Source organism: Uranotaenia lowii, chromosome 2 (assembly GCF_029784155.1).
Source record: "Uranotaenia lowii strain MFRU-FL chromosome 2, ASM2978415v1, whole genome shotgun sequence".
NCBI classification, from domain to species: Eukaryota; Metazoa; Arthropoda; class Insecta; order Diptera; family Culicidae; genus Uranotaenia; species Uranotaenia lowii.
This window is the reverse complement of record NC_073692.1, coordinates 51,743,219-51,767,909: the sequence shown is the minus strand read 5'-3', so window position 1 is coordinate 51,767,909 and position 24,691 is coordinate 51,743,219. Positions and strand designations below refer to the sequence as shown.

General features: G+C 32.9%; 1 protein-coding gene across 1 annotated transcript in view; it reads right to left on the bottom strand.

Moving 5' to 3' along the window:
- LOC129741388 (uncharacterized) overlaps positions 1 to 24,691 on the bottom strand; it is a 65,898-nt gene that overhangs the window by 8,395 nt on the left and 32,812 nt on the right. The window contains exon 3 of the mRNA XM_055733113.1: positions 5,792 to 6,005. Within this exon, the coding sequence (XP_055589088.1) occupies positions 5,792 to 6,005 (214 nt within the window). The remainder of the gene's footprint in view (positions 1 to 5,791; positions 6,006 to 24,691) is intronic.

Here is a 24,691-nt window from a genome sequence, read left to right as displayed (position 1 = left end):
GTCATTTTTGTCATTTTTGTCATTTTTGTCATTTTTGTCATTTTTGTCATTTTTGTCATTTTTGTCATTTTTGTCATTTTTGTCATTTTTGTCATTTTTGTCATTTTTGTCATTTTTGTCATTTTTGTCGTTTTTGTTATTTTTATCATTTTTGTCATTTTTGTAATATTTGTAATTTTTGTAATTTTTGTAATTTTTGTCATTTTTGTAATTTTTGTAATTTTTGTAATTTTTGTATTTTTTGTATTTTTTGTCAATTTTGTCAATTTTGTCAATTTTGTCAATTTTGTCAATTTTGTCAATTTTGTCATTTTTGTCATTTTTGTCATTTTTGTCATTTTTTTTCATTTTTGTCATTTTTGTCATTTTTGTCATTTTTGTCATTTTTGTCATTTTTGTCATTTTTGTCATTTTTGTCATTTTTGTCATTTTTGTCATTTTTGTCATTTTTGTCATTTTTGTCATTTTTGTCATTTTTGTCATTTTTGTCATTTTTGTCATTTTTGTCATTTTTGTCATTTTTGTCATTTTTGTCATTTTTGTCATTTTTGTCATTTTTGTCATTTTTGTCATTTTTGTCATTTTTGTCATTTTTGTCATTTTTGTCATTTTTGTCATTTTTGTCATTTTTGTCATTTTTGTCATTTTTGTCATTTTTGTCATTTTTGTCATTTTTGTCATTTTTGTCATTTTTGTCATTTTTGTCATTTTTGTCATTTTTGTCATTTTTGTCATTTTTGTCATTTTTGTCATTTTTGTCATTTTTGTCATTTTTGTCATTTTTGTCATTTTTGTCATTTTTGTCATTTTTGTCATTTTTGTCATTTTTGTCATTTTTGTCATTTTTGTCATTTTTGTCATTTTTGTCATTTTTGTCATTTTTGTCATTTTTGTCATTTTTGTCATTTTTGTCATTTTTGTCATTTTTGTCATTTTTGTCATTTTTGTCATTTTTGTCATTTTTGTCATTTTTGTCATTTTTGTCATTTTTGTCATTTTTGTCATTTTTGTCATTTTTGTCATTTTTGTCATTTTTGTCATTTTTGTCATTTTTGTCATTTTTGTCATTTTTGTCATTTTTGTCATTTTTGTCATTTTTGTCATTTTTGTCATTTTTGTCATTTTTGTCATTTTTGTCATTTTTGTCATTTTTGTCATTTTTGTCATTTTTGTCATTTTTGTCATTTTTGTCATTTTTGTCATTTTTGTCATTTTTGTCATTTTTGTCATTTTTGTCATTTTTGTCATTTTTGTCATTTTTGTCATTTTTGTCATTTTTGTCATTTTTGTCATTTTTGTCATTTTTGTCATTTTTGTCATTTTTGTCATTTTTGTCATTTTTGTCATTTTTGTCATTTTTGTCATTTTTGTCATTTTTGTCATTTTTGTCATTTTTGTCATTTTTGTCATTTTTGTCATTTTTGTCATTTTTGTCATTTTTGTCATTTTTGTCATTTTTGTCATTTTTGTCATTTTTGTCATTTTTGTCATTTTTGTCATTTTTGTCATTTTTGTCATTTTTGTCATTTTTGTCATTTTTGTCATTTTTGTCATTTTTGTCATTTTTGTCATTTTTGTCATTTTTGTCATTTTTGTCATTTTTGTCATTTTTGTCATTTTTGTCATTTTTGTCATTTTTGTCATTTTTGTCATTTTTGTCATTTTTGTCATTTTTGTCATTTTTGTCATTTTTGTCATTTTTGTCATTTTTGTCATTTTTGTCATTTTTGTCATTTTTGTCATTTTTGTCATTTTTGTCATTTTTGTCATTTTTGTCATTTTTGTCATTTTTGTCATTTTTGTCATTTTTGTCATTTTTGTCATTTTTGTCATTTTTGTCATTTTTGTCATTTTTGTCATTTTTGTCATTTTTGTCATTTTTGTCATTTTTGTCATTTTTGTCATTTTTGTCATTTTTGTCATTTTTGTCATTTTTGTCATTTTTGTCATTTTTGTCATTTTTGTCATTTTTGTCATTTTTGTCATTTTTGTCATTTTTGTCATTTTTGTCATTTTTGTCATTTTTGTCATTTTTGTCATTTTTGTCATTTTTGTCATTTTTGTCATTTTTGTCATTTTTGTCATTTTTGTCATTTTTGTCATTTTTGTCATTTTTGTCATTTTTGTCATTTTTGTCATTTTTGTCATTTTTGTCATTTTTGTCATTTTTGTCATTTTTGTCATTTTTGTCATTTTTGTCATTTTTGTCATTTTTGTCATTTTTGTCATTTTTGTCATTTTTGTCATTTTTGTCATTTTTGTCATTTTTGTCATTTTTGTCATTTTTGTCATTTTTGTCATTTTTGTCATTTTTGTCATTTTTGTCATTTTTGTCATTTTTGTCATTTTTGTCATTTTTGTCATTTTTGTCATTTTTGTCATTTTTGTCATTTTTGTCATTTTTGTCATTTTTGTCATTTTTGTCATTTTTGTCATTTTTGTCATTTTTGTCATTTTTGTCATTTTTGTCATTTTTGTCATTTTTGTCATTTTTGTCATTTTTGTCATTTTTGTCATTTTTGTCATTTTTGTCATTTTTGTCATTTTTGTCATTTTTGTCATTTTTGTCATTTTTGTCATTTTTGTCATTTTTGTCATTTTTGTCATTTTTGTCATTTTTGTCATTTTTGTCATTTTTGTCATTTTTGTCATTTTTGTCATTTTTGTCATTTTTGTCATTTTTGTCATTTTTGTCATTTTTGTCATTTTTGTCATTTTTGTCATTTTTGTCATTTTTGTCATTTTTGTCATTTTTGTCATTTTTGTCATTTTTGTCATTTTTGTCATTTTTGTCATTTTTGTCATTTTTGTCATTTTTGTCATTTTTGTCATTTTTGTCATTTTTGTCATTTTTGTCATTTTTGTCATTTTTGTCATTTTTGTCATTTTTGTCATTTTTGTCATTTTTGTCATTTTTGTCATTTTTGTCATTTTTGTCATTTTTGTCATTTTTGTCATTTTTGTCATTTTTGTCATTTTTGTCATTTTTGTCATTTTTGTCATTTTTGTCGTTTTTGTTATTTTTATCATTTTTGTCATTTTTGTAATATTTGTAATTTTTGTAATTTTTGTAATTTTTGTCATTTTTGTAATTTTTGTAATTTTTGTAATTTTTGTATTTTTTGTATTTTTTGTCAATTTTGTCAATTTTGTCAATTTTGTCAATTTTGTCAATTTTGTCAATTTTGTCATTTTTGTCATTTTTGTCATTTTTGTCATTTTTTTTCATTTTTGTCATTTTTGTCATTTTTGTCATTTTTGTCATTTTTGTCATTTTTGTCATTTTTGTCATTTTTGTCATTTTTGTCATTTTTGTCATTTTTGTCATTTTTGTCATTTTTGTCATTTTTGTCATTTTTGTCATTTTTGTCATTTTTGTCATTTTTGTCATTTTTGTCATTTTTGTCATTTTTGTCATTTTTGTCATTTTTGTCATTTTTGTCATTTTTGTCATTTTTGTCATTTTTGTCATTTTTGTCATTTTTGTCATTTTTGTCATTTTTGTCATTTTTGTCATTTTTGTCATTTTTGTCATTTTTGTCATTTTTGTCATTTTTGTCATTTTTGTCATTTTTGTCATTTTTGTCATTTTTGTCATTTTTGTCATTTTTGTCATTTTTGTCATTTTTGTCATTTTTGTCATTTTTGTCATTTTTGTCATTTTTGTCATTTTTGTCATTTTTGTCATTTTTGTCATTTTTGTCATTTTTGTCATTTTTGTCATTTTTGTCATTTTTGTCATTTTTGTCATTTTTGTCATTTTTGTCATTTTTGTCATTTTTGTCATTTTTGTCATTTTTGTCATTTTTGTCATTTTTGTCATTTTTGTCATTTTTGTCATTTTTGTCATTTTTGTCATTTTTGTCATTTTTGTCATTTTTGTCATTTTTGTCATTTTTGTCATTTTTGTCATTTTTGTCATTTTTGTCATTTTTGTCATTTTTGTCATTTTTGTCATTTTTGTCATTTTTGTCATTTTTGTCATTTTTGTCATTTTTGTCATTTTTGTCATTTTTGTCATTTTTGTCATTTTTGTCATTTTTGTCATTTTTGTCATTTTTGTCATTTTTGTCATTTTTGTCATTTTTGTCATTTTTGTCATTTTTGTCATTTTTGTCATTTTTGTCATTTTTGTCATTTTTGTCATTTTTGTCATTTTTGTCATTTTTGTCATTTTTGTCATTTTTGTCATTTTTGTCATTTTTGTCATTTTTGTCATTTTTGTCATTTTTGTCATTTTTGTCATTTTTGTCATTTTTGTCATTTTTGTCATTTTTGTCATTTTTGTCATTTTTGTCATTTTTGTCATTTTTGTCATTTTTGTCATTTTTGTCATTTTTGTCATTTTTGTCATTTTTGTCATTTTTGTCATTTTTGTCATTTTTGTCATTTTTGTCATTTTTGTCATTTTTGTCATTTTTGTCATTTTTGTCATTTTTGTCATTTTTGTCATTTTTGTCATTTTTGTCATTTTTGTCATTTTTGTCATTTTTGTCATTTTTGTCATTTTTGTCATTTTTGTCATTTTTGTCATTTTTGTCATTTTTGTCATTTTTGTCATTTTTGTCATTTTTGTCATTTTTGTCATTTTTGTCATTTTTGTCATTTTTGTCATTTTTGTCATTTTTGTCATTTTTGTCATTTTTGTCATTTTTGTCATTTTTGTCATTTTTGTCATTTTTGTCATTTTTGTCATTTTTGTCATTTTTGTCATTTTTGTCATTTTTGTCATTTTTGTCATTTTTGTCATTTTTGTCATTTTTGTCATTTTTGTCATTTTTGTCATTTTTGTCATTTTTGTCATTTTTGTCATTTTTGTCATTTTTGTCATTTTTGTCATTTTTGTCATTTTTGTCATTTTTGTCATTTTTGTCATTTTTGTCATTTTTGTCATTTTTGTCATTTTTGTCATTTTTGTCATTTTTGTCATTTTTGTCATTTTTGTCATTTTTGTCATTTTTGTCATTTTTGTCATTTTTGTCATTTTTGTCATTTTTGTCATTTTTGTCATTTTTGTCATTTTTGTCATTTTTGTCATTTTTGTCATTTTTGTCATTTTTGTCATTTTTGTCATTTTTGTCATTTTTGTCATTTTTGTCATTTTTGTCATTTTTGTCATTTTTGTCATTTTTGTCATTTTTGTCATTTTTGTCATTTTTGTCATTTTTGTCATTTTTGTCATTTTTGTCATTTTTGTCATTTTTGTCATTTTTGTCATTTTTGTCATTTTTGTCATTTTTGTCATTTTTGTCATTTTTGTCATTTTTGTCATTTTTGTCATTTTTGTCATTTTTGTCATTTTTGTCATTTTTGTCATTTTTGTCATTTTTGTCATTTTTGTCATTTTTGTCATTTTTGTCATTTTTGTCATTTTTGTCATTTTTGTCATTTTTGTCATTTTTGTCATTTTTGTCATTTTTGTCATTTTTGTCATTTTTGTCATTTTTGTCATTTTTGTCATTTTTGTCATTTTTGTCATTTTTGTCATTTTTGTCATTTTTGTCATTTTTGTCATTTTTGTCATTTTTGTCATTTTTGTCATTTTTGTCATTTTTGTCATTTTTGTCATTTTTGTCATTCGCCACGACTTTTTCATCTCCCTAAATTCAGCCCTGCCTTTTGCACAACAAGAGGCATCATTATGACCACAAAGTCGTGGGTTCGAGTGTGGCGCGAGAAGAAAAAGCCATCAAAATCAATTTTTATGATAATGAAAGTCGAAATGAGTCGAGGAGCGAAGAAAATAGAGAGAGGGAATGAAATTCTGCACTGGTCGGTCACGAACATTTACGGTTTCAGAACATGAAAAGAACCTTCGCTTATGACCACGAGATGATGGTCCGGTAATGAGGATGACGTGCAACATTGGAAAGTCTCTTTACCCGAACCGTACGCGACCTGTGCTAAGGGACTAAGGGCGATCGAGCGTGAAATGGAATATCGTAAACCAGGTTCAGCGTAGGAATCTTCTTCGTTCCATTCCCGTTTTGTCACGCAAACGCCCTCTGGGAAGAAGAGCATCCATTGGATTGCATTTGCGAGTTGAATGATCTGATGTATCTAAGCCACGATCATAGGACCATACTACTCTAGAGCGATGTTCCAAATGGCTCCAGGAAAATTAATGTTCCGGTTTTGCGTGTTACTAACTCGCGAAACGATTCAACAGGGATTTTCCGCATCTTAGGGCGCACCGATTTATCTCGGCGAAAGCATCCCATACGGCACATATTCCATACTTCAGGTCGCAGCATCCATCCTCATTCGAGTTTCTCTACATTACACCCGATGTATGTGTCCGATTCACGTTCTTCACATACGCTCCGGTGCAAAATGCTCATTAAATCAATTTGATAAATGGTGATTGCACATGAACGAACTAAAATTAACCACACCGAGTTTTGTTGCTCTTCCGGCTGTTTGGCTGACCGAAGCTGAGCCGCATTGCGAAATCATCGAACGAAGGTATCACAAGGTGTGAAAATATCTAGAATAAGGGCTCCTCTACGAGACTCCAAAAGGGGTTTCGATCCGAGGGAAAAGGAATCTTGATGAAAATGTGACGAAGGGTTCGTTCAAGGAGGAACTGCACGTGATAAACGAGTGGTCATAACAGCCTTACGTGTGCAATAAATTTGATCCACGAGCGTGAAAAATCGATTAAGGAACTTGTAGGAACCAGCAATTAATGCTGGGATCAGTCATAAATTAGCTCTGCAGTTGTCCAAACGGAGATAACTTTGAATACTTGTTTGTACAAACCAAAAAATACTTCTGAAATATTCTTTAAAATGTTCATAAAACTCTTCTTTGGAAGAAGGTCATAAAAGGTTAAATGATGCTATTTTATAAAAACAAAAAGCGTAAAGCGTATTTCAAAAAGAACCTTCTATAGACCAGCTGCAAAAAATCGTAAACAATTTTTTTTCAGTAAAAATTTAGCCCGATTGTTTCGAATCTGACCAAGTATGATATATGCCAGGTTTTATTTAAAACAAATGAATCCAAATTTTATAGAGGTCACACTGACAGTTTTCCTTAAAGTGAACGTGATCAAACCGAAACGAGACTGTCAGTGGTTTTTCGATTGCAGAGCGTTTCCTAGAACAGCTACATCAACAAAACTAAATACTCGTATTTACTACAGTACAAAAAACGCATCCGATGAATGAAACCGTGCGCCGGTTTGCAAAGTTATGAATGAACAGCACGCGCTATCTCCTCCAATCGGCAAAAAGTGTATTTATAACAGCACTGTTTAGCGGGGGTGGAAGTTTGCCTTTGCATCGGTAAACCATTATTGAAAACGATGGGAGGGAAAACGTCGAGCGGATGTTTCAGCGGACCTAATGGATCTTCCGGTTGGACGTGTGCTAGCTTTTGAAGAGCGCTGGCTGAGCAGAAATATTTACAATTGGGGGATGATGAATGTAATTCAGTGATTGCTAAAATTGATTACATGGAAAGCTTTGTACATTCATATTCATAGTGGGGTCGGATTTGTTTGCAGATGGTAATGTTTCCCAGTGTCCCTACGAGCTGTTTATAAAACTCATAAATTGCAGCTACGTTGATTGATTGTAAAAAATATCCATGCAAAAGGGAATGTTGTCATACCCCACTGTTACGTAACAATGGTTTGAAATGGCCTTCAAGTATGTTTCTCTAACAATTTTTTTTCCCGGGTTTTGAATCCTCTTGGACTCTAAGGTATATTCTTTTGAATTTGCAAAAAAAAGATATTTCAAATAAAAAAAGACAATTTTGCTATCTGTATGTGTCAATAATTTGTCATTTTATCAATGTCTCAATTACACGAAAAATGATTTTAATTGGGTTTATAATCGAGGAAATAAAAATGACAAAAATGACAAAAAATTACAAAAATGACAAAAATGACAAAAATGACAAAAATGACAAAAATGCCAAAAATGACAAAAATGACAAAAATGACAAAAATGACAAAAATGACAAAAATGACAAAAATGACAAAAATGACAAAAATGACAAAAATGACAAAAATGACAAAAATGACAAAAATGACAAAAATGACAAAAATGACAAAAATGACAAAAATGACAAAAATGACAAAAATGACAAAAATGACAAAAATGACAAAAATGACAAAAATGACAAAAATGACAAAAATGACAAAAATGACAAAAATTACAAAAATGACAAAAATGACAAAAATGACAAAAATGACAAAAATGACAAAAATGACAAAAATGACAAAAATGACAAAAATGACAAAAATGACAAAAATGACAAAAATGACAAAAATGACAAAAATGACAAAAATGACAAAAATGACAAAAATGACAAAAATGACAAAAATGACAAAAATGACAAAAATGACAAAAATGACAAAAATGACAAAAATGACAAAAATGACAAAAATGACAAAAATGACAAAAATGACAAAAATGACAAAAATGACAAAAATGACAAAAATGACAAAAATGACAAAAATGACAAAAATGACAAAAATGACAAAAATGACAAAAATGACAAAAATGACAAAAATGACAAAAATGACAAAAATGACAAAAATGACAAAAATGACAAAAATGACAAAAATGACAAAAATGACAAAAATGACAAAAATGACAAAAATGACAAAAATGACAAAAATGACAAAAATGACAAAAATGACAAAAATGACAAAAATGACAAAAATGACAAAAATGACAAAAATGACAAAAATGACAAAAATGACAAAAATGACAAAAATGACAAAAATGACAAAAATGACAAAAATGACAAAAATGACAAAAATGACAAAAATGACAAAAATGACAAAAATGACAAAAATGACAAAAATGACAAAAATGACAAAAATGACAAAAATGACAAAAATGACAAAAATGACAAAAATGACAAAAATGACAAAAATGACAAAAATGACAAAAATGACAAAAATGACAAAAATGACAAAAATGACAAAAATGACAAAAATGACAAAAATGACAAAAATGACAAAAATGACAAAAATGACAAAAATGACAAAAATGACAAAAATGATCAAAATGACAAAAATGACAAAAATGACAAAAATGACAAAAATGACAAAAATGACAAAAATGACAAAAATGACAAAAATGACAAAAATGACAAAAATGACAAAAATGACAAAAATGACAAAAATGACAAAAATGACAAAAATGACAAAAATGACAAAAATGACAAAAATGACAAAAATGACAAAAATGACAAAAATGACAAAAATGACAAAAATGACAAAAATGACAAAAATGACAAAAATGACAAAAATGACAAAAATGACAAAAATGACAAAAATGACAAAAATGACAAAAATGACAAAAATGACAAAAATGACAAAAATGACAAAAATGACAAAAATGACAAAAATGACAAAAATGACAAAAATGACAAAAATGACAAAAATGACAAAAATGACAAAAATGACACAAATGACAAAAATGACAAAAATGACAAAAATGACAAAAATGACAAAAATGACAAAAATGACAAAAATGACAAAAATGACAAAAATGACAAAAATGACAAAAATGACAAAAATGACAAAAATGACAAAAATGACAAAAATGACAAAAATGACAAAAATGACAAAAATGACAAAAATGACAAAAATGACAAAAATGACAAAAATGACAAAAATGACAAAAATGACAAAAATGACAAAAATGACAAAAATGACAAAAATGACAAAAATGACAAAAATGACAAAAATGACAAAAATGACAAAAATGACAAAAATGACAAAAATGACAAAAATGACAAAAATGACAAAAATGACAAAAATGACAAAAATGACAAAAATGGCAAAAATGACAAAAATGACAAAAATGACAAAAATGACAAAAATGACAAAAATGACAAAAATGACAAAAATGACAAAAATGACAAAAATGACAAAAATGACAAAAATGACAAAAATGACAAAAATGACAAAAATAAAATAAAAATTAAAAAGTGATAAAAAGTTTGAAAAAATTTATTTCAGTTCGTTTTGACATTTTAGTTATTTTTTTTATTTCGTCATTTTCCTATTTTGCTCTCCATTTTTTTGGATATTTTTGCTAAAGCTTTGGTGTGTTTTCTTAATGAAAAACATTTCTAGATTCACTAAAGGAGGTAAATGTTATAGAGAAACATTCATTTTCAATTTAAACTTTAAAAATATTATGTGTCAAAGCATGGCCGAAAGGAGCGGAAAAAATTAATCCTCAAACCCTTCACCTCATAAGGGTCCAGGGAAAGTAACCAAAGTGTTCTACTCTACACTCAAATTTTGAAATTCTTAATCAAGTTTTGGTGATTGAGCAAGGTTATCCAAGATTAACAATCTTTTCTGATGCCAAATCCTCGAAAACCAATCCCAGGCTCAGAATTTCGTACAGATTTACAAAAATTTCTCACTAGATGATATAAATTCATTTCTTAATACTGAATTTAATTGATTAAACTCATTTCAGGGTTCTGGTTCCCCATTATCAAAATCTAATTCTATTAATGTTTTCATATTCAGCATTGTGTATCTAGTTTTTTTTTTCTTTTTTTAATCTCTTTGGGCCAAGCAAATTGCAGAAAAAATTAACAGTTCAAATCGACAATAAAAGATTTCCGAAGTTATTGTGCAAAAATATTTTTACTATGTGTACATTTTAATCGTAAATTCCTTATAAACACGTAAACTTAGACATCTAAAAAAAGGTAAGGTAGACCTTTCATTATCAACACAACGCTGGCAAAATTTTGAATATCCGATCCCTCGGAATTTGGTTATCACCGAAATGAAGTGCCCGGACTCTAAATGATCGAAAGAATAGAAACCGAGATAGTTGTTTCCTATTTAGATCCGAAGTTCTTAAACTTTATTCTTTTGCAGAATTTTAAACTTCGAAATGGCTACTCAGAATTGAAAACTCAAAATAAGATTCATTTTCGAAAGTCATATTTTCATACGTATTAAAAAAAAATGAAATATTTATTCAGATTGAAACCTAAGGCATCAGGATACTTGAGTAGGCTGTGCTAGAAAAAGGAAGTCTTTGACAGAAGCTGCGAAAAAAGTGAAAATTTATAAACAAGTGTGAAAGTTTTGAAATATTATGAAGGTTACGGTGTTTTAGAAGCATGGAGATTATCAAAAAAAAAAAAAAAAACAAACGTTGTAAGATTGGATTAAACGTAACCAATGTTTACGAATGTTTTTTTTTTTCATTGGGTGAGTTCGTTTCATGTTATAAGATGCAGCGATTCAAGTGAAAAATGACTAAATCGTGTCAGATCCCTTGAATTGGTTTTACATAATTTCGTTCAATTTTTCATTCATACATAGTTTGAAAATATTTTTAATTATCATAACCTAACTCTACATAATCATTAGAAGAATTTGGCAGGGAACTCCACGCTTCATCCATAGCTTGTTTACGTATCTTTTGAGTTTTACATCACATGGTTGGCCTGGCCGTAGTAAATAGTATCTGCAATGCATGTTTTAAGTATCGAATGCTATGTTGAAAACAAAAATTTAGAACATAAGTTTTTCATTTTCCAGGATGCATACAAGTTTTGGCCATGTTTGTGTCAGAAGAAGAATCAGAAAAAAATTTAAACCCAAGGCATCAAATATAAAATACAAGATTGATGATTAAGGGCTTTAAAACAAAATTCAACTCTAGGGTCATATCGAATTATTGATCTGGATTCAAAATCCAAAAACCTTTTTTTACATTTCAGATCATTTTTGAAATTGTATTGAACTCGGAAAAAGATCCATAAGATCATAATTTGTAATCTTGATAATTTTAGCTCATTTATGGACTTAATTTGATTTTGAATATTAATCTGTATCTGAATTCTGAACATGAATTCATATTCAGGTTCAGAACTCAGCTAAATAATTATTATTCAAAATTCAGATTTTGTGAGGATCTAAGTTATAATTATCAAGATTTCTTTTTCGTTGAGATATTCAAGTTGCAAGAGATCGCAGACTGGTTAGTTTTTTTTTTAATTTTTTCGAGAGTTTGATAGATTTTGCTTACTTGATTTGAGCATAGAATAAGTTTTTTTCATCAAATCGACGGTTTTCTTGAAAAAACTTATTCTTTGTTCAAATCAAATAAGCTAAATTGACCAAAGAGCCAATTCAAAGATTTGAACCATCGATGAAAGTTAGCTCTCTAATTTATTACTTATAAAAATCTAGTTTACAATCTTCAATTTGCAGTTTACAATTCGTGCATTGTTTGAGCAAATAAATCATAGAAAAAAATAGGCTGCCAAATCAAACCAATACAGTACAGCACAGTATGTAGGTGCTCGTTGAACTATTCAACAACAAAAAATTAAAATTTATTGTTAAGTTATCTTGTCGGGCAAAAATATTATTGTAAGTATTCTATCAATTTATATAAGTAAAAATAAGCTAATTACAAATATTCCATATAGTCACGCCACAAATCCGACAAGAAAACATCGTTTTTGTAAGTAATTTCAATTTTCATATTTTTTCCAACAATTGTACTTGTAATTGTAATTGTAATAGAATCCTTGAAGTCGGACTAAACTTCAATAGTTTTCAATGCCTTATAGACTGAAAAGCCGATAATAATCCAACTAAAATTAAAATTGTTTAAAATTCTTCACAGTTTTGAATTAAGCTAAAAAATGTTACAAAAAAACTCCGAAACCATTTATGGGCTCGTTTGCAGTAGAAGGTAAATATAAGCGGAGCTTGGAACTGAAAAAATACAAGTTTAACTCTGTTTTTTGTTGCGAGCCTACTTGGTTATATTCAGTAGTATAGGTTTAGTTGTTTTTAAGTTTTTGTTTTTGGCCATTTTCCATACATTTGAATTTTTCTTTCGAACGTAAAACTATGTAAATAAAATTTCGAGGAAGAATGGCCTTAATGGGTTGAACTCCTATCAAAAAGAAAAAAAAGTAAATATAATTTGAAAAGAGTTTTAAAAAATCATCAAATATAGATCGAAGTATGAATAATCATTTTGCTTTTTTTTTGTTTCGATTATAGCCGTTTTTCCATCTTTATGGCACGTTGCAGTTGGTGGATCGTTTTTGAAAAACTATTAACTCAAAATCGATCATTTTTGCGCTTCTACGTCTTTGGCTCTGAGAGGCTTGTAGGAATAAGATGAAGGATATATAAAAATAAATCAAATCTTATTAAAAATAAAATAAAATAATAGTTGTATTCGGCAACACTGAAGATAAATGAAATAAAATAATAAAAATGATCCATGGGATCGTTTGTTATTTTGGCAACACTAAACAAAACAAACAAAACAAAGTCAGTCATCAATCTTTTCTTGTGAGTGAAAGACATGTCTGAGTGAATCTCTAAATTGAGATTCATAAGAATCGTAAAATCACGACAATGACGTGGTTGGTAGAATGAGGACATAGATTGACGCAGATTATCAAGGCTGCTGCTATGAAAAATTTATTTCTGATTCGGCCTCCGGTATGAAAGACGGATTGGCACAGGGAGAACAGATTTAAAAGGCTGATGCTACGAACAAAATTGTTTTGATTAGGCCTCCGGTAGGAACACGGATTTACACAGGGAGCACAGATTTTAAATGCTGCTGCTACGAAAAAAAAAATGTTGCTGATTCGGTCACTAGAAAAAGACGGAATGGATTTGGAAGCGCAGATCTCCAGGACTGTTGCGACTGATTGTTTGCTAGGATTTGGCCATCCGGTGGAAAACGACGGAATTGGCTTAGGAAGTGCAGATTTTAAGACTGCTGCTGCTGATTGTTTGATATGATTTTGTTTTCCGGTGGAAAAGACGGAATGGCTTCAGAGCGCAGATTAAGACTGTGACTGCTGTTTGTTTGTTTTGGTTTGGCTTCCCGGTAGAAAATGACAGCTTCTGCTGATTGTTAACTTTGATTTGGCCTACCGGTGAAAAAGAAGGAATTTGGTTAAGGAAGCGCAGATTTTTATGGCTGCTGCTGCTGATTGTTTGTTTTGGTTTGGCTTTCCGGTGAAAAAATAAAAACGGAATTGGCTAAATAAGAGCAGATTTTCGAGGCTGCTGCTGCTGATTGTTTGTTATGGTTTGGCCTTTTGGTGAATAAAGACGGAATGGCTTTGGAAGTGTAGATTTTTAGGACTGTTGGGGCTGATTATTTGTTATGATTTGGCTTAGGAAGTGCAGATTTTTAAGGTTGCTGCTGTAGATTGCTTGTTTTGATTTAGCCTTTCTGTGTAAAAAGGCGGAATGGATTCGGAAGCGGAGATTTTCAGGCAGCTTCTGCTGATTGTTTACTTTGATTTGGCCTAGCTGTGGAAAAGACGGAATTGGCTAAGAAAGCGCAGATTTTTAAGGCTGCTGCTGCTGATTGATTGTTTTGGTTTGGCTTTCCGGTGGGTTAAGACGGAATGGCTTTGGAAGCGCAGATTTTTAGGACTGTTGGGGCTGATTGTTTGTTATGATTTGGCTTTCCAGTGGAAAAAGATGGAATTGGCTTAGGAAGTGCAGATTTTTAAGGCTGCTGCTGTTGATTGCATGTTTTGATTTGGCCTTTCTGTGTAAAAAGGCGGAATGGATTTGGAAGCGGAGATTTTCAGGCAGCTGATTATTTACTTTGATTAAGCCTTCCGGTGGAAGAAGACGGAACTGACTTAAAAAATGTACATTTTAAGGCTGCTTTTGTTGATTGTTTGCTTTGATTTGGCCTTCCGGTAGAAAGAAATGGAATTGGCTTTGGAAGCGTAGATTTTTAACGTTGCAGCTTCTGATTTTTAATTTTGATTTGGATTTTTTAGGCTTCTGCTGCTAATTGCTTGTTTTAATTAGCCTTCTGGTTGGGAAGGCTGTTTCGAAGAATACTTTCGAATTATTCGGGCTCTGGTAAACAAAGACAGAGTGACAAGAAAGTACAGGTTGAAAGCTGTTGCTAAGAATTTTTTTTTGCGGATTGTTCCGGCTCTTTTAAACAAAAGCAGAGCGACAGGAAAAGCACAAATTGGCAAGGCTTTTGTGAAGAATATTTTTGGATTGGATGAAGAATATGCAGAAAATAAATAAAATTTTAAGATTTGCAAAGCTTTTGCCGAGAATGGAATGTATAATTGAGATGAGGGATATTTAATTTAAAAAATTTGTATTTGAGAAAGATTCTATTGAGAATAGAGCTGAGAAGAAATGTAGTCAGTCATTGATCTATTCTTGTGAGTGAAAGACGTGTCTGAGTGAATCTCTGAATTGAGACAGGCCTCATATGTATTATAACCGTAAAGGTACTTTACGAGTCCCTTCGGGACAAAATGCTTAAAATTGCCAGTAAATAAAATGCAACTTCATTCCAAGCTGAAGAAGACCTACGTTTTATCTAGGAACGGTTCAAACGCGTGGACGTTCTCATATTTACTGCTAAACCATAATCTTCGGCAACAAAACTGGTCGAATCGAGGAGGGCGGAGATTTCCGGCACATTACAAACACCCACACCTTACATTAACGATTCATATTGATGCCAGTAGAATGCTTCCCTGTACCGTGACTAGGTTTACGGGTTTGGTTAAACTGGTATGTTTCAGTATACAGTAATATGAAGAATAACCTTTGGGATATTATGTGCGGGGTACCTACTCATAAATGTGTCTTCTCTTATTCGAGGATTAATGCGAAGCGCCATAAGTTCACATTAGTTTCGCATGAAATCTTAATGCAGCTAGGTTGCATTGAAAGCTTTATTGGATTTTTCGGGGCGTTCCGTTGATTCTGAAATCATGATATGTTAATTTCAAAATAGTTCATAGTTGGTTCGATTTGAAGAACAAAAATTTCAATTTTAAACTTAATGTGATCAATTTCTTAGTTCTTAATTCAGATTGCTGATCGCGTTATAAGCAGCTATAATTGATGAATCCCAGATCTCGTTTGCATTCATCAAGCCTCGATATCTTCGCTCTAATGTTGTGTTATTTATGTATTCTCGTTGTGATTCAGCTGTGAAGTTGTTACACTTTTTGCCGATTTGAATAATCTAACTCGAGCAGAGTAGAGGAAAGAAGGAAAAAACCGGCGTGGCCGCCCTGTTGCTACCGGGCTTAGCGATTTGCGCTTCGGAGGAGCGAAAAAAATGGCCCCAAGCAAGCTGCTGCATGATGCATTCACATGTTGCACCCCCCGCTGACGATGCTGCTGCAAAACGGTGCGATTATAATGTCACCAATTATATCTAATCACGCGGACAGCCCATGTAGCAATCATGAAAACAACGTCCCGCGTTCATATGGATGTATGCACGTAGTAAGTCGAAGTCGTTTTTCTTTCTTCTTGTTATTATAGCACGCCCGAGATTAGATGATTGCACTTGTGAATGTCATTCCGACTTTTCTCTTTTTTCTCTTTGATGTGAACAAATTGATCTGCGAGATTTGCGAGTGCATGCCTACTTTAGAGCGTGTGCACTCGTTTATTTGCATGCATAGAAAGGTGAAGTCGAAAAAAACAACCCCCCAGCTGTTAGGAAAAGTTGCACCGTGGATTTATAATTTGATCCCCTTCCAAATGCGCATTCTCTTTGGCGGGAAAGGGGTAATTAGGTCACCCCACAGCTGCTAATTGGGGAAGAAGGTATTAATTGCAGCTACCCAAGGCAAACAACTTCTCCTCAGTAGGGGAAAACTGTACAAGACGCACCAGCGGGGTAAGATGGCCCATGCCATTATTTCTCAAATACACACCAACCAATGGCTTCGAATGATGTCTTTCTTTATTTTTATTGTAGCAAACAAACTTTTTCATCATTCAATAGATGAAAAAATCAAAAAAACTACTTTAGTTCTTAGAAACAGAAGAATTAATGGAATCAGCGTGAAACTTGTTATTTTTCATAAGTAACATATAAGGTTTTATGGTAAAACAGCTTGCGCAATCTGATGAAACTACAGCTTATCGTTTATCCACTCATGTGCACTTTCGAAAGACTATGAAATTTTTGTTATATTTTATTAACGTCCTCCAAATTTTATCAAAAATCAATCATATGAAAATTGGGGCAGAATGCCCACAAGACCACGTGTCTTACGCTCAAATTTTGAATGCTGTTAACTTTTGAGAAAACCCGAATATCAGAACAAAATGACATTCTTTTTATTTGCTGACTCCCAAATTGCGATAACAATGAATAATTATAACAAATTTCGTCCTTGTTCGAGTAAAAATGGTGCACCAATATTCGATTCGAAAAAATTATCGGCCGCCATGTTTGCCGCGATATCACTATATTAGTCAAAAAAATTGATTTCTGTTGCCTACTTGAAGGCGTTTTATATATAAGGATATTAAAAAGTGTATTTTGAAAAGCGAAATTTTCGATGAGTTTAGCAATACTAAATAATTTTTAGCCAAATAATGGTTAGTTTACGAAAATACGATGACATGTAGTCAAACATTTGATGTTTCAATAATTACATTCCGTATAATCTTTGTTCCATTTCTTACCACCCTTCATGTTTGGTGCGTTCTGTCCACTAGCTTTGGCGTTCTGCCCCGTGGTTTGTTTTCTGGCTGTTTTCGTTTTTTACAAAAATATAGTCAAAATCGTGTTTTTATCATATTATTTCTTTCCGATATTACGTAACACTGATCTCTGAATCGTCGTCAACTTTCAATTTGGTTCTTACATGATTGGAATCGCTGTAAATAGCAATTTTGCTTAACTGGTGCGTCTTGTACAGTTTTACCCTACTCGCTGGTATACGAATAAATATATGTCTGTTGTTCGGTTGCAAATTTGCACTTACTTACTTACTTCTGATCGAATTCCTCGGAAGTTTGATTGTAACAACGGTCCTAAGCTATGAATCACTCACCCTCCCTTCCTTTGAATCGAACACATTTTCGAATATGGGGGTGACGAACACCCTTCAATTCGGTTGGTCACCACCCGTCAATGCATTCATTGAAGTCGCTAGGCAGCAATCGACGAATTTCATACTTGGGAACGTTGACATGTTAAGGTGTGGCATATTGGGATTGTTTTGGTTGACAAAAGTTTTTCAACCAATCGGAAGAAAAATCCCAACCCTCATATCTCACAAACTATTCGTTACTAGCTGTTTGGTAAATTAATTCTTGTTTTGCAATCGAACAAGCAGCAGCATCATTTTAACGTTTATTCATTATATCAATTGAATGCTATAATTAATAAATGTAAACAGTAAATGAAAATAATCACCTAAACAGCGAATTGAAATCACTTCTGACTCCTGTATCATTAGGAATCGTAGGCGAAAAAGCGCATGCTATACAATCTTACAAACAATTTTTGTTCAACACATCGAAAAAAAAAACGATCTGGATATTGAGAAGAAAGATGTAGCCGATGTGTTTGACCAACACTTAAGTGCAATACCCAGACAACCAGAAGTCGTATTTTATGTTACAGATTATATGGTATAGAATTTTATTCAAACTCATTTTCGTATATCTGCACCTACAATGTACGGCCCATTCATATTCTTTATCGTATTTAAATGCATGGCATGATTTTATCACGACAAGAAGAGGGACTCATATTTATGTTCTTATGAACTCGATCTTTGTGTACCACAATTCGCAAAAAAATTGTGAAACGACCGATATACGATGATCAGTCGAGATTGATTTGTCGTGCTATGCATAAAATAATTCGAAATTAATGTTTTTTTTTTATCATGAAATACAATTTATATTATCATAACAATCAGGTGTTAGATCTAAGCAGAAAGTACATTTTTCAATCGAACAAGATTGCTAAAATGAGAGATTATATTTTAAAAAGAAAAAATATAAAATCTCGGAAGAGTGGTAGTCGTTTAGTTCAGCGATACAAAAGTACTAAGGTATCTGCTGGTGATAAAATTTCTTGCTGTAGATCGTATCGTCGGGGGATCAAGTCCAGGTACTAAAGAAACTTCATGAACGTTGAAAAAAATCAGCAATCAGGCTAATAATAAATTTTACGATATAAACTTGAATTTGACAGCAAAAAACGCATCTCTTTGAAATAATCGTATTTTTATTCAACTGACGGAAAATGAGAGCCCTTAACCTAAGTCGCAGAAGACGACCAAATAAGTCGTCAAACTTTCCATATTGTTACGAAAAATGTCGTATATAATGATATTCCAAATCGCATATTGAGCGAAGACCTGCAAGATTACAACCTCAATTATCTATATGATGATGTAAATTATCATAGTATATTCCAAAAAGAATCAGGGTAGTCGTAAATGATTCGTATGACAAATCGTGCACATCGTAAGTCAAAACAATCCAAATCAAGAATATGTGTGCCTATATGGCCTACAAAATGATACGTATATACTGGTTTTGCCGCATTATATACAGGTCCCGGCAACGATACAGGATTTGTCTATGTATCGTGTGACCAACATCTTTTAACTAAGTGTTGGTGAGTCTCGTTTTTAAGCTTTTTTTCCTCAGATTTAAGCTTTTTTTACCTTGAGAGCATAGGAGATGAAAGCTCAAATCTGAAGAAAAAAGCTTAAATCTGTCGAAAAAGGGGAAATCTGAGGGGAAATCTGAGAGATGTGCTCCATACGGTTTGTATAGCATTGCCAGGATGTGATTATATACGATATGTTTTCACGTATATTTGAACGAATAATTTTTGCATGTATATGTGTGTAGCAAATTCGAAATACCCACCAAATGGTTGTCTGAGTAGGACCCTAGCCTCCACAATTACCAGTGAACGTAATTTAAACCTATTCCTGAACTTGATACCAAACCTCCCTTCATTTTTTATGAAACCTGCCAATGGAAATAAGGTTATTTTAAAAATAAGGAATCTGGAGACAAATAAGAGTCCGTAACCAAATGGAATTACGGGAAACTTTTTGAAAAAAACATCACCGAATTCATAAGGGATGCGTTCAATCAAGACTGGTTGCTACCCCGCTTACCTAAAGACAGCTAAGGTATACCATTTTATAAGGAATGCGGCAGTTTGGAAGTTAACAAGCACAGACTGATATCAGTCAATCATGCGCAAAGTTATTAAGCATGTGTTGGCCTCTAGGTTGTTGAACTGCCTAAATCATCATAATATTTTGTACAATCACTAATATTTTCGCAGTGAAATCCATCTCAGTAAAGCGTTCGATACAATTGATCATACGCAGTGCTCGGCATCGCTAACTTAAAACTTAGGGCCGCTAATTGAATCGCTAACTCAAACAATATCAGCGATCGCTAGTTAAATCCGCTAAATGTGCTGGAATAGTGATCACTCAAAGCGCTAATCGCTATCTGCACGTAATAAAACTTTTCCACTTTTTCAATCTTGCGTGATAGAAATGCAAAATTCTAATGGTAGAAGCAATGCCAAACGTGGATCATTAAGGAAATTAAGGTAACTTGCCAAATTTTATTCCGTAACGCTGACTAGGCTAAAAAATTTAGCTCGGATGAACTGCGTTCGGTTTTCGGAACTCATCTAAACTTTCATTTTTTTCCTGCATTTCCTGTAGTCCTGTAGTCAGGACGCCAGCGTTAAATTTCGCGAGTTACTTCACTCGACTCGCAAAATAAGCTCGAACTTAAATCGAAGACTTACTTATCAGCCTTACAATGCCATTTATGCTATTTAGATGACAATTTTTCCCAGAGTGCATTGGAGTCAGAATTGTACCTAGCCAAGATATTTACAGGATATTTACCATCGCAGTCTCGTCCTCTTACAAATGACTAATAAAAATCCGTGAGTGTGAAACAAATATATGGAAGTTAGCGGTCTTCAATAAGCGGAACCAAAAAGAAGCAGAAAAGAACAGAAACTAAGCGGATTAAAGAGCGATTAGCGCCGAACATTGATCATACGATTATATTGGACAAAATGAATGTATATGACATCAGGAGAGCTTCACCAGTCAACTGTGCCCATTGAAAGTCGGTGTTCCACAAGGCAGTAACTTAGGTTCACTGTTTTTCTTGTTTTATATCAATGATCGACCAGCACATAAGGTCACTTGGGTATCCCGGGATGGCCGAACAGAAAATCAAATTGACCACATCTGCATCAGCCGAAAATGGAGAAGGAGCCTTCTTGATGTCCGCAACAAACGAAGCGCAGACATTGCATCTGACCATCACCTCGTTCTTGGCGAGATACGACTGAAAGTTGCGCGTGTCCAACGGCGCGAGGAGAAAGTCGGGTGTCGATACGACGTCCGCCGGTTGGAGAATCCAGAGGTGAAAAGGGCATACGTTGAACAGCTAGAATCCCGAGCCTCGGAGTTGCCGACAGACGGAACAGTCGAAGAACAGTGGTGTGAAATCAAGAATGTCTTTATCACGACGAGCCATGGTACTCTCGGTAAAGTTTGTGGAAGAAGGAGTGAATGGATGTCGGATGAAACTTGGAGGATGGTCGATGATCGGAGAAAGGCGAAAGTCGGAATTGAGCAGGCATGTACCGGGTCAGCCAAAGCAGCCGCCCGCTTACGATATGCGGAGCTGGAAAAGGCAGTTAAACGAGCTTGTAGACGAGACAAGGGAGCCTGGACAAACTCCCTAGCCGAAGAGGGAGAAAGAGCCGCCGCCAATGGAGATATCCGATTACTATATGACATTTCTCGCCGCCTCAGTGGTGCAAGGACTAATGCAAGAATGCCGCTAAAAGACTGAGCAGGTCAGCTATTGACCGATCGAACAGATCAGCTCAAACGATGGACTGAGCACTTCGAACAACTCTTCCGAGTCACGAATAGCGATGGCCAACAAAACCCGCAGCTCGAAGCGCCAACAGTAAGTCGCATTAATGGCGTCAACTCGGAAGCGCCCTCGCTGGCTGAAATAGAAGCGGCAATCAAAAACATGAAATCCAACAAAGCACCTGGGATCGATTGCATCCCTGCTGAAATGCTGAAAGCCGACCCTGCCCTATCAGCACAAATGTTGCACCGTCTTTTCGCTGACATCTGGGATACTGCAACATTCCCGGCCGACTGGATGCAGGGTATCCTCGTAAAGGTCCCGAAGAAAGGAGACCTGACAGAGTGCGGTAACTGGCGAGGCATAACGTTGATCTGTACAACCCTCAAAGTACTCTGCAAAGTGATCCTGAACAGGATCCAGGAGAAAATCGACGCTACACTCCGACGGCAACAAGCTGGATTCCGATCCGGACGATCATGTGTGGACCACATCACAACGCTACGAATCATACTGGAACAAATCAACGAATTCCAGGACTCTCTTCTGCTGGTGTTCGTTGATTTCGAAAAAGCATTTGACCGACTGAACCACGAAAACATCTGGGCTGCTCTTAGACGACGAGGGGTCCCAGAGAAACTAGTCTATCTCATCGAAGCACAATACGAGGCATTTTCGTGCAAGGTCTTGCACGATGGTGTCTTGTCCGAACCAATCCCGGTAACTGCTGGAGTGAGACAAGGATGTATCTTATCACCGCTACTTTTCGTCATCGTAATGGATGAGATTCTGACTGGATCGATCGACTGTGCACCGAACCGAGGATTGCCGTGGAATCCTTTAACAATGGAGCAACTGAACGACCTTGACCTGGCTGACGATATTGTTTTGCTCGCCCAAACACAACCGGACATGCAGAGCAAACTCGACGACCTCACCGAAAGTTCCAAGGCAGCAGGTCTCAAAGTCAATGTCGGAAAGACCAAGTCGATGGAGATCATTAACACAGGAAATCCCTCCAGTTTCATGGTAGCTGGGCAACAAGTTGAGAAAGTGGAGTGCTTCCAGTATCTTGGTAGCCAGATAACGCCTGATGGTGGTACCAGAAAAGACATCGAAACCCGGATCAGAAAGGCCCGATTTGCGTTTGCGAGTCTCCGAAACATCTGGCGGTCACGTCAGATCTCTCTACGAACAAAAATCCGAATCTTCAACTCAAACGTCAAATCCGTATTGCGTACGGGTGCGAAACTTGGTGCACATATGCGGTGACGACGCGAAAACTGCAAGTATTTGTAAACCGCTGCCTGCGGAACATCATCCGCGCTTGGTGGCCTGGCAACTGGATCTCGAATGAGGAACTACATCGCCGGTGTCATCAAAGGGCGCTAGAAATTGAGATTCGGGAACGTAAGTGGAGATGGATTGGGCACACGCTGCGAAAATATGAAAACGAGATTTGCAGAGAGGCGCTAGATTGGAATCCAGAAGGTCATCGAAGAAGAGGCAGGCCCAGAAACTCGTGGCGGCGAAGCCTAGCCGCTGAAATCCGAACTGTCGACGAGAATCTTGACTGGGACCAGGTGAAGACGCTGGCTCCGGATCGTCAACAGTGGAGGTCTTTTACCACGGCCCTATGCACCGGAGGATCGGCGCGGGATCATTAAGTAAGTACCAAAACTTGAGCCTTGTGCAAGATCTCGTCTTTCCCGTTAACGACACTTCAATTCTGTATATTGGTGACAATGCAGAAGAAATTATCCATTACATGAGAGTTGATCTGAAGACAAAATATAACACCCTATTTAGAGCACCGCGCTCGAATATAGCACAGATTATCCCAAATCTTGTCGTCGACTCAACCATTATCCAACAAACAATTGATTGATTGGAATTTAACAATTGATGGTGAGCTCTATTGGGTCAAAAATATCGATACATGCAAAACATGATTGACATATAAGAAAATGCATCGTAAACCAAACCCAAAATAGATGCTTGAATGTAGTTTAGAGTACACCACGGCTCAACCGAACAGTTGTATCGAAATGTAGCAGCATCAAATTTTACCGTCCAGCGTCTGAGAGAAGTACACACGCTGCACACAGAGGAAAACGATAGAAAAAAGTGATCGAAACTGTTGATGTCAAAACGAAGTGTTTTAGGGTCTTTGGGACATTTGAGCTACATTACTAGTTCTATAAAATGAGCTTTTGATAATAGTTTGAGTATCCATCCCGGGATTTCCCGATCGGGAATTTCCGGAAATTATGAAACTTCGGCATTTTCCGTATCCCGGGAAACGGATGGAAAATCCCGGGAATTCCCGAATTCAACAAATAGAGCAAATTTTTTGAAAAATTACATGACCTTAATTTTGTGTATGGGTCTCGCTTGAATGTAATGTTTATCCTATGGGAATTCCGCCTTGCTTTTTTTTATAGCAAAACTGATTTTTGTTTTTATAAATCCAACGTTTCGATCCATTTTAGATCTTCTGTAGGGATTTAAGATGATTTTTTTATATTATTTTGCGATTACATATGTATGAAATTTACTTTAAAAGTTTCGTTTTCTTGTTGAGGTCACAGTGTTTTTGGCTTAAAGTTTTAAGTAAGAGGTTCCAAACTTCTAGATAGCATACATTTTAAAAGATGAATAAAATTTACGCCATTGTTTTTCAATAATTCTTATTGAAATACCTTACCTTTGAAATAATTAATGATCACAAAATCTAAATATTTGTATTCGTTTGTAGTAGAGGTTGAATATCTCCTTTCCCATTTTTTCCCGGGAACCCGGGAACTCCCAGTGAATGGGTCATCGTACCTTTACGATACTTGGGAAGGAAAAAAGCCCGGGAAATGCGCGCTCTAATAAATGTGAATAAATCATCTACTAGTGAGACAGAAAAATTACTTTTTGAAGATTTCATTTTAGAGCTATCATGTCTTCAGCAAATTTTTATATTATATAAAGTGTAGTAAATTCGTTCAA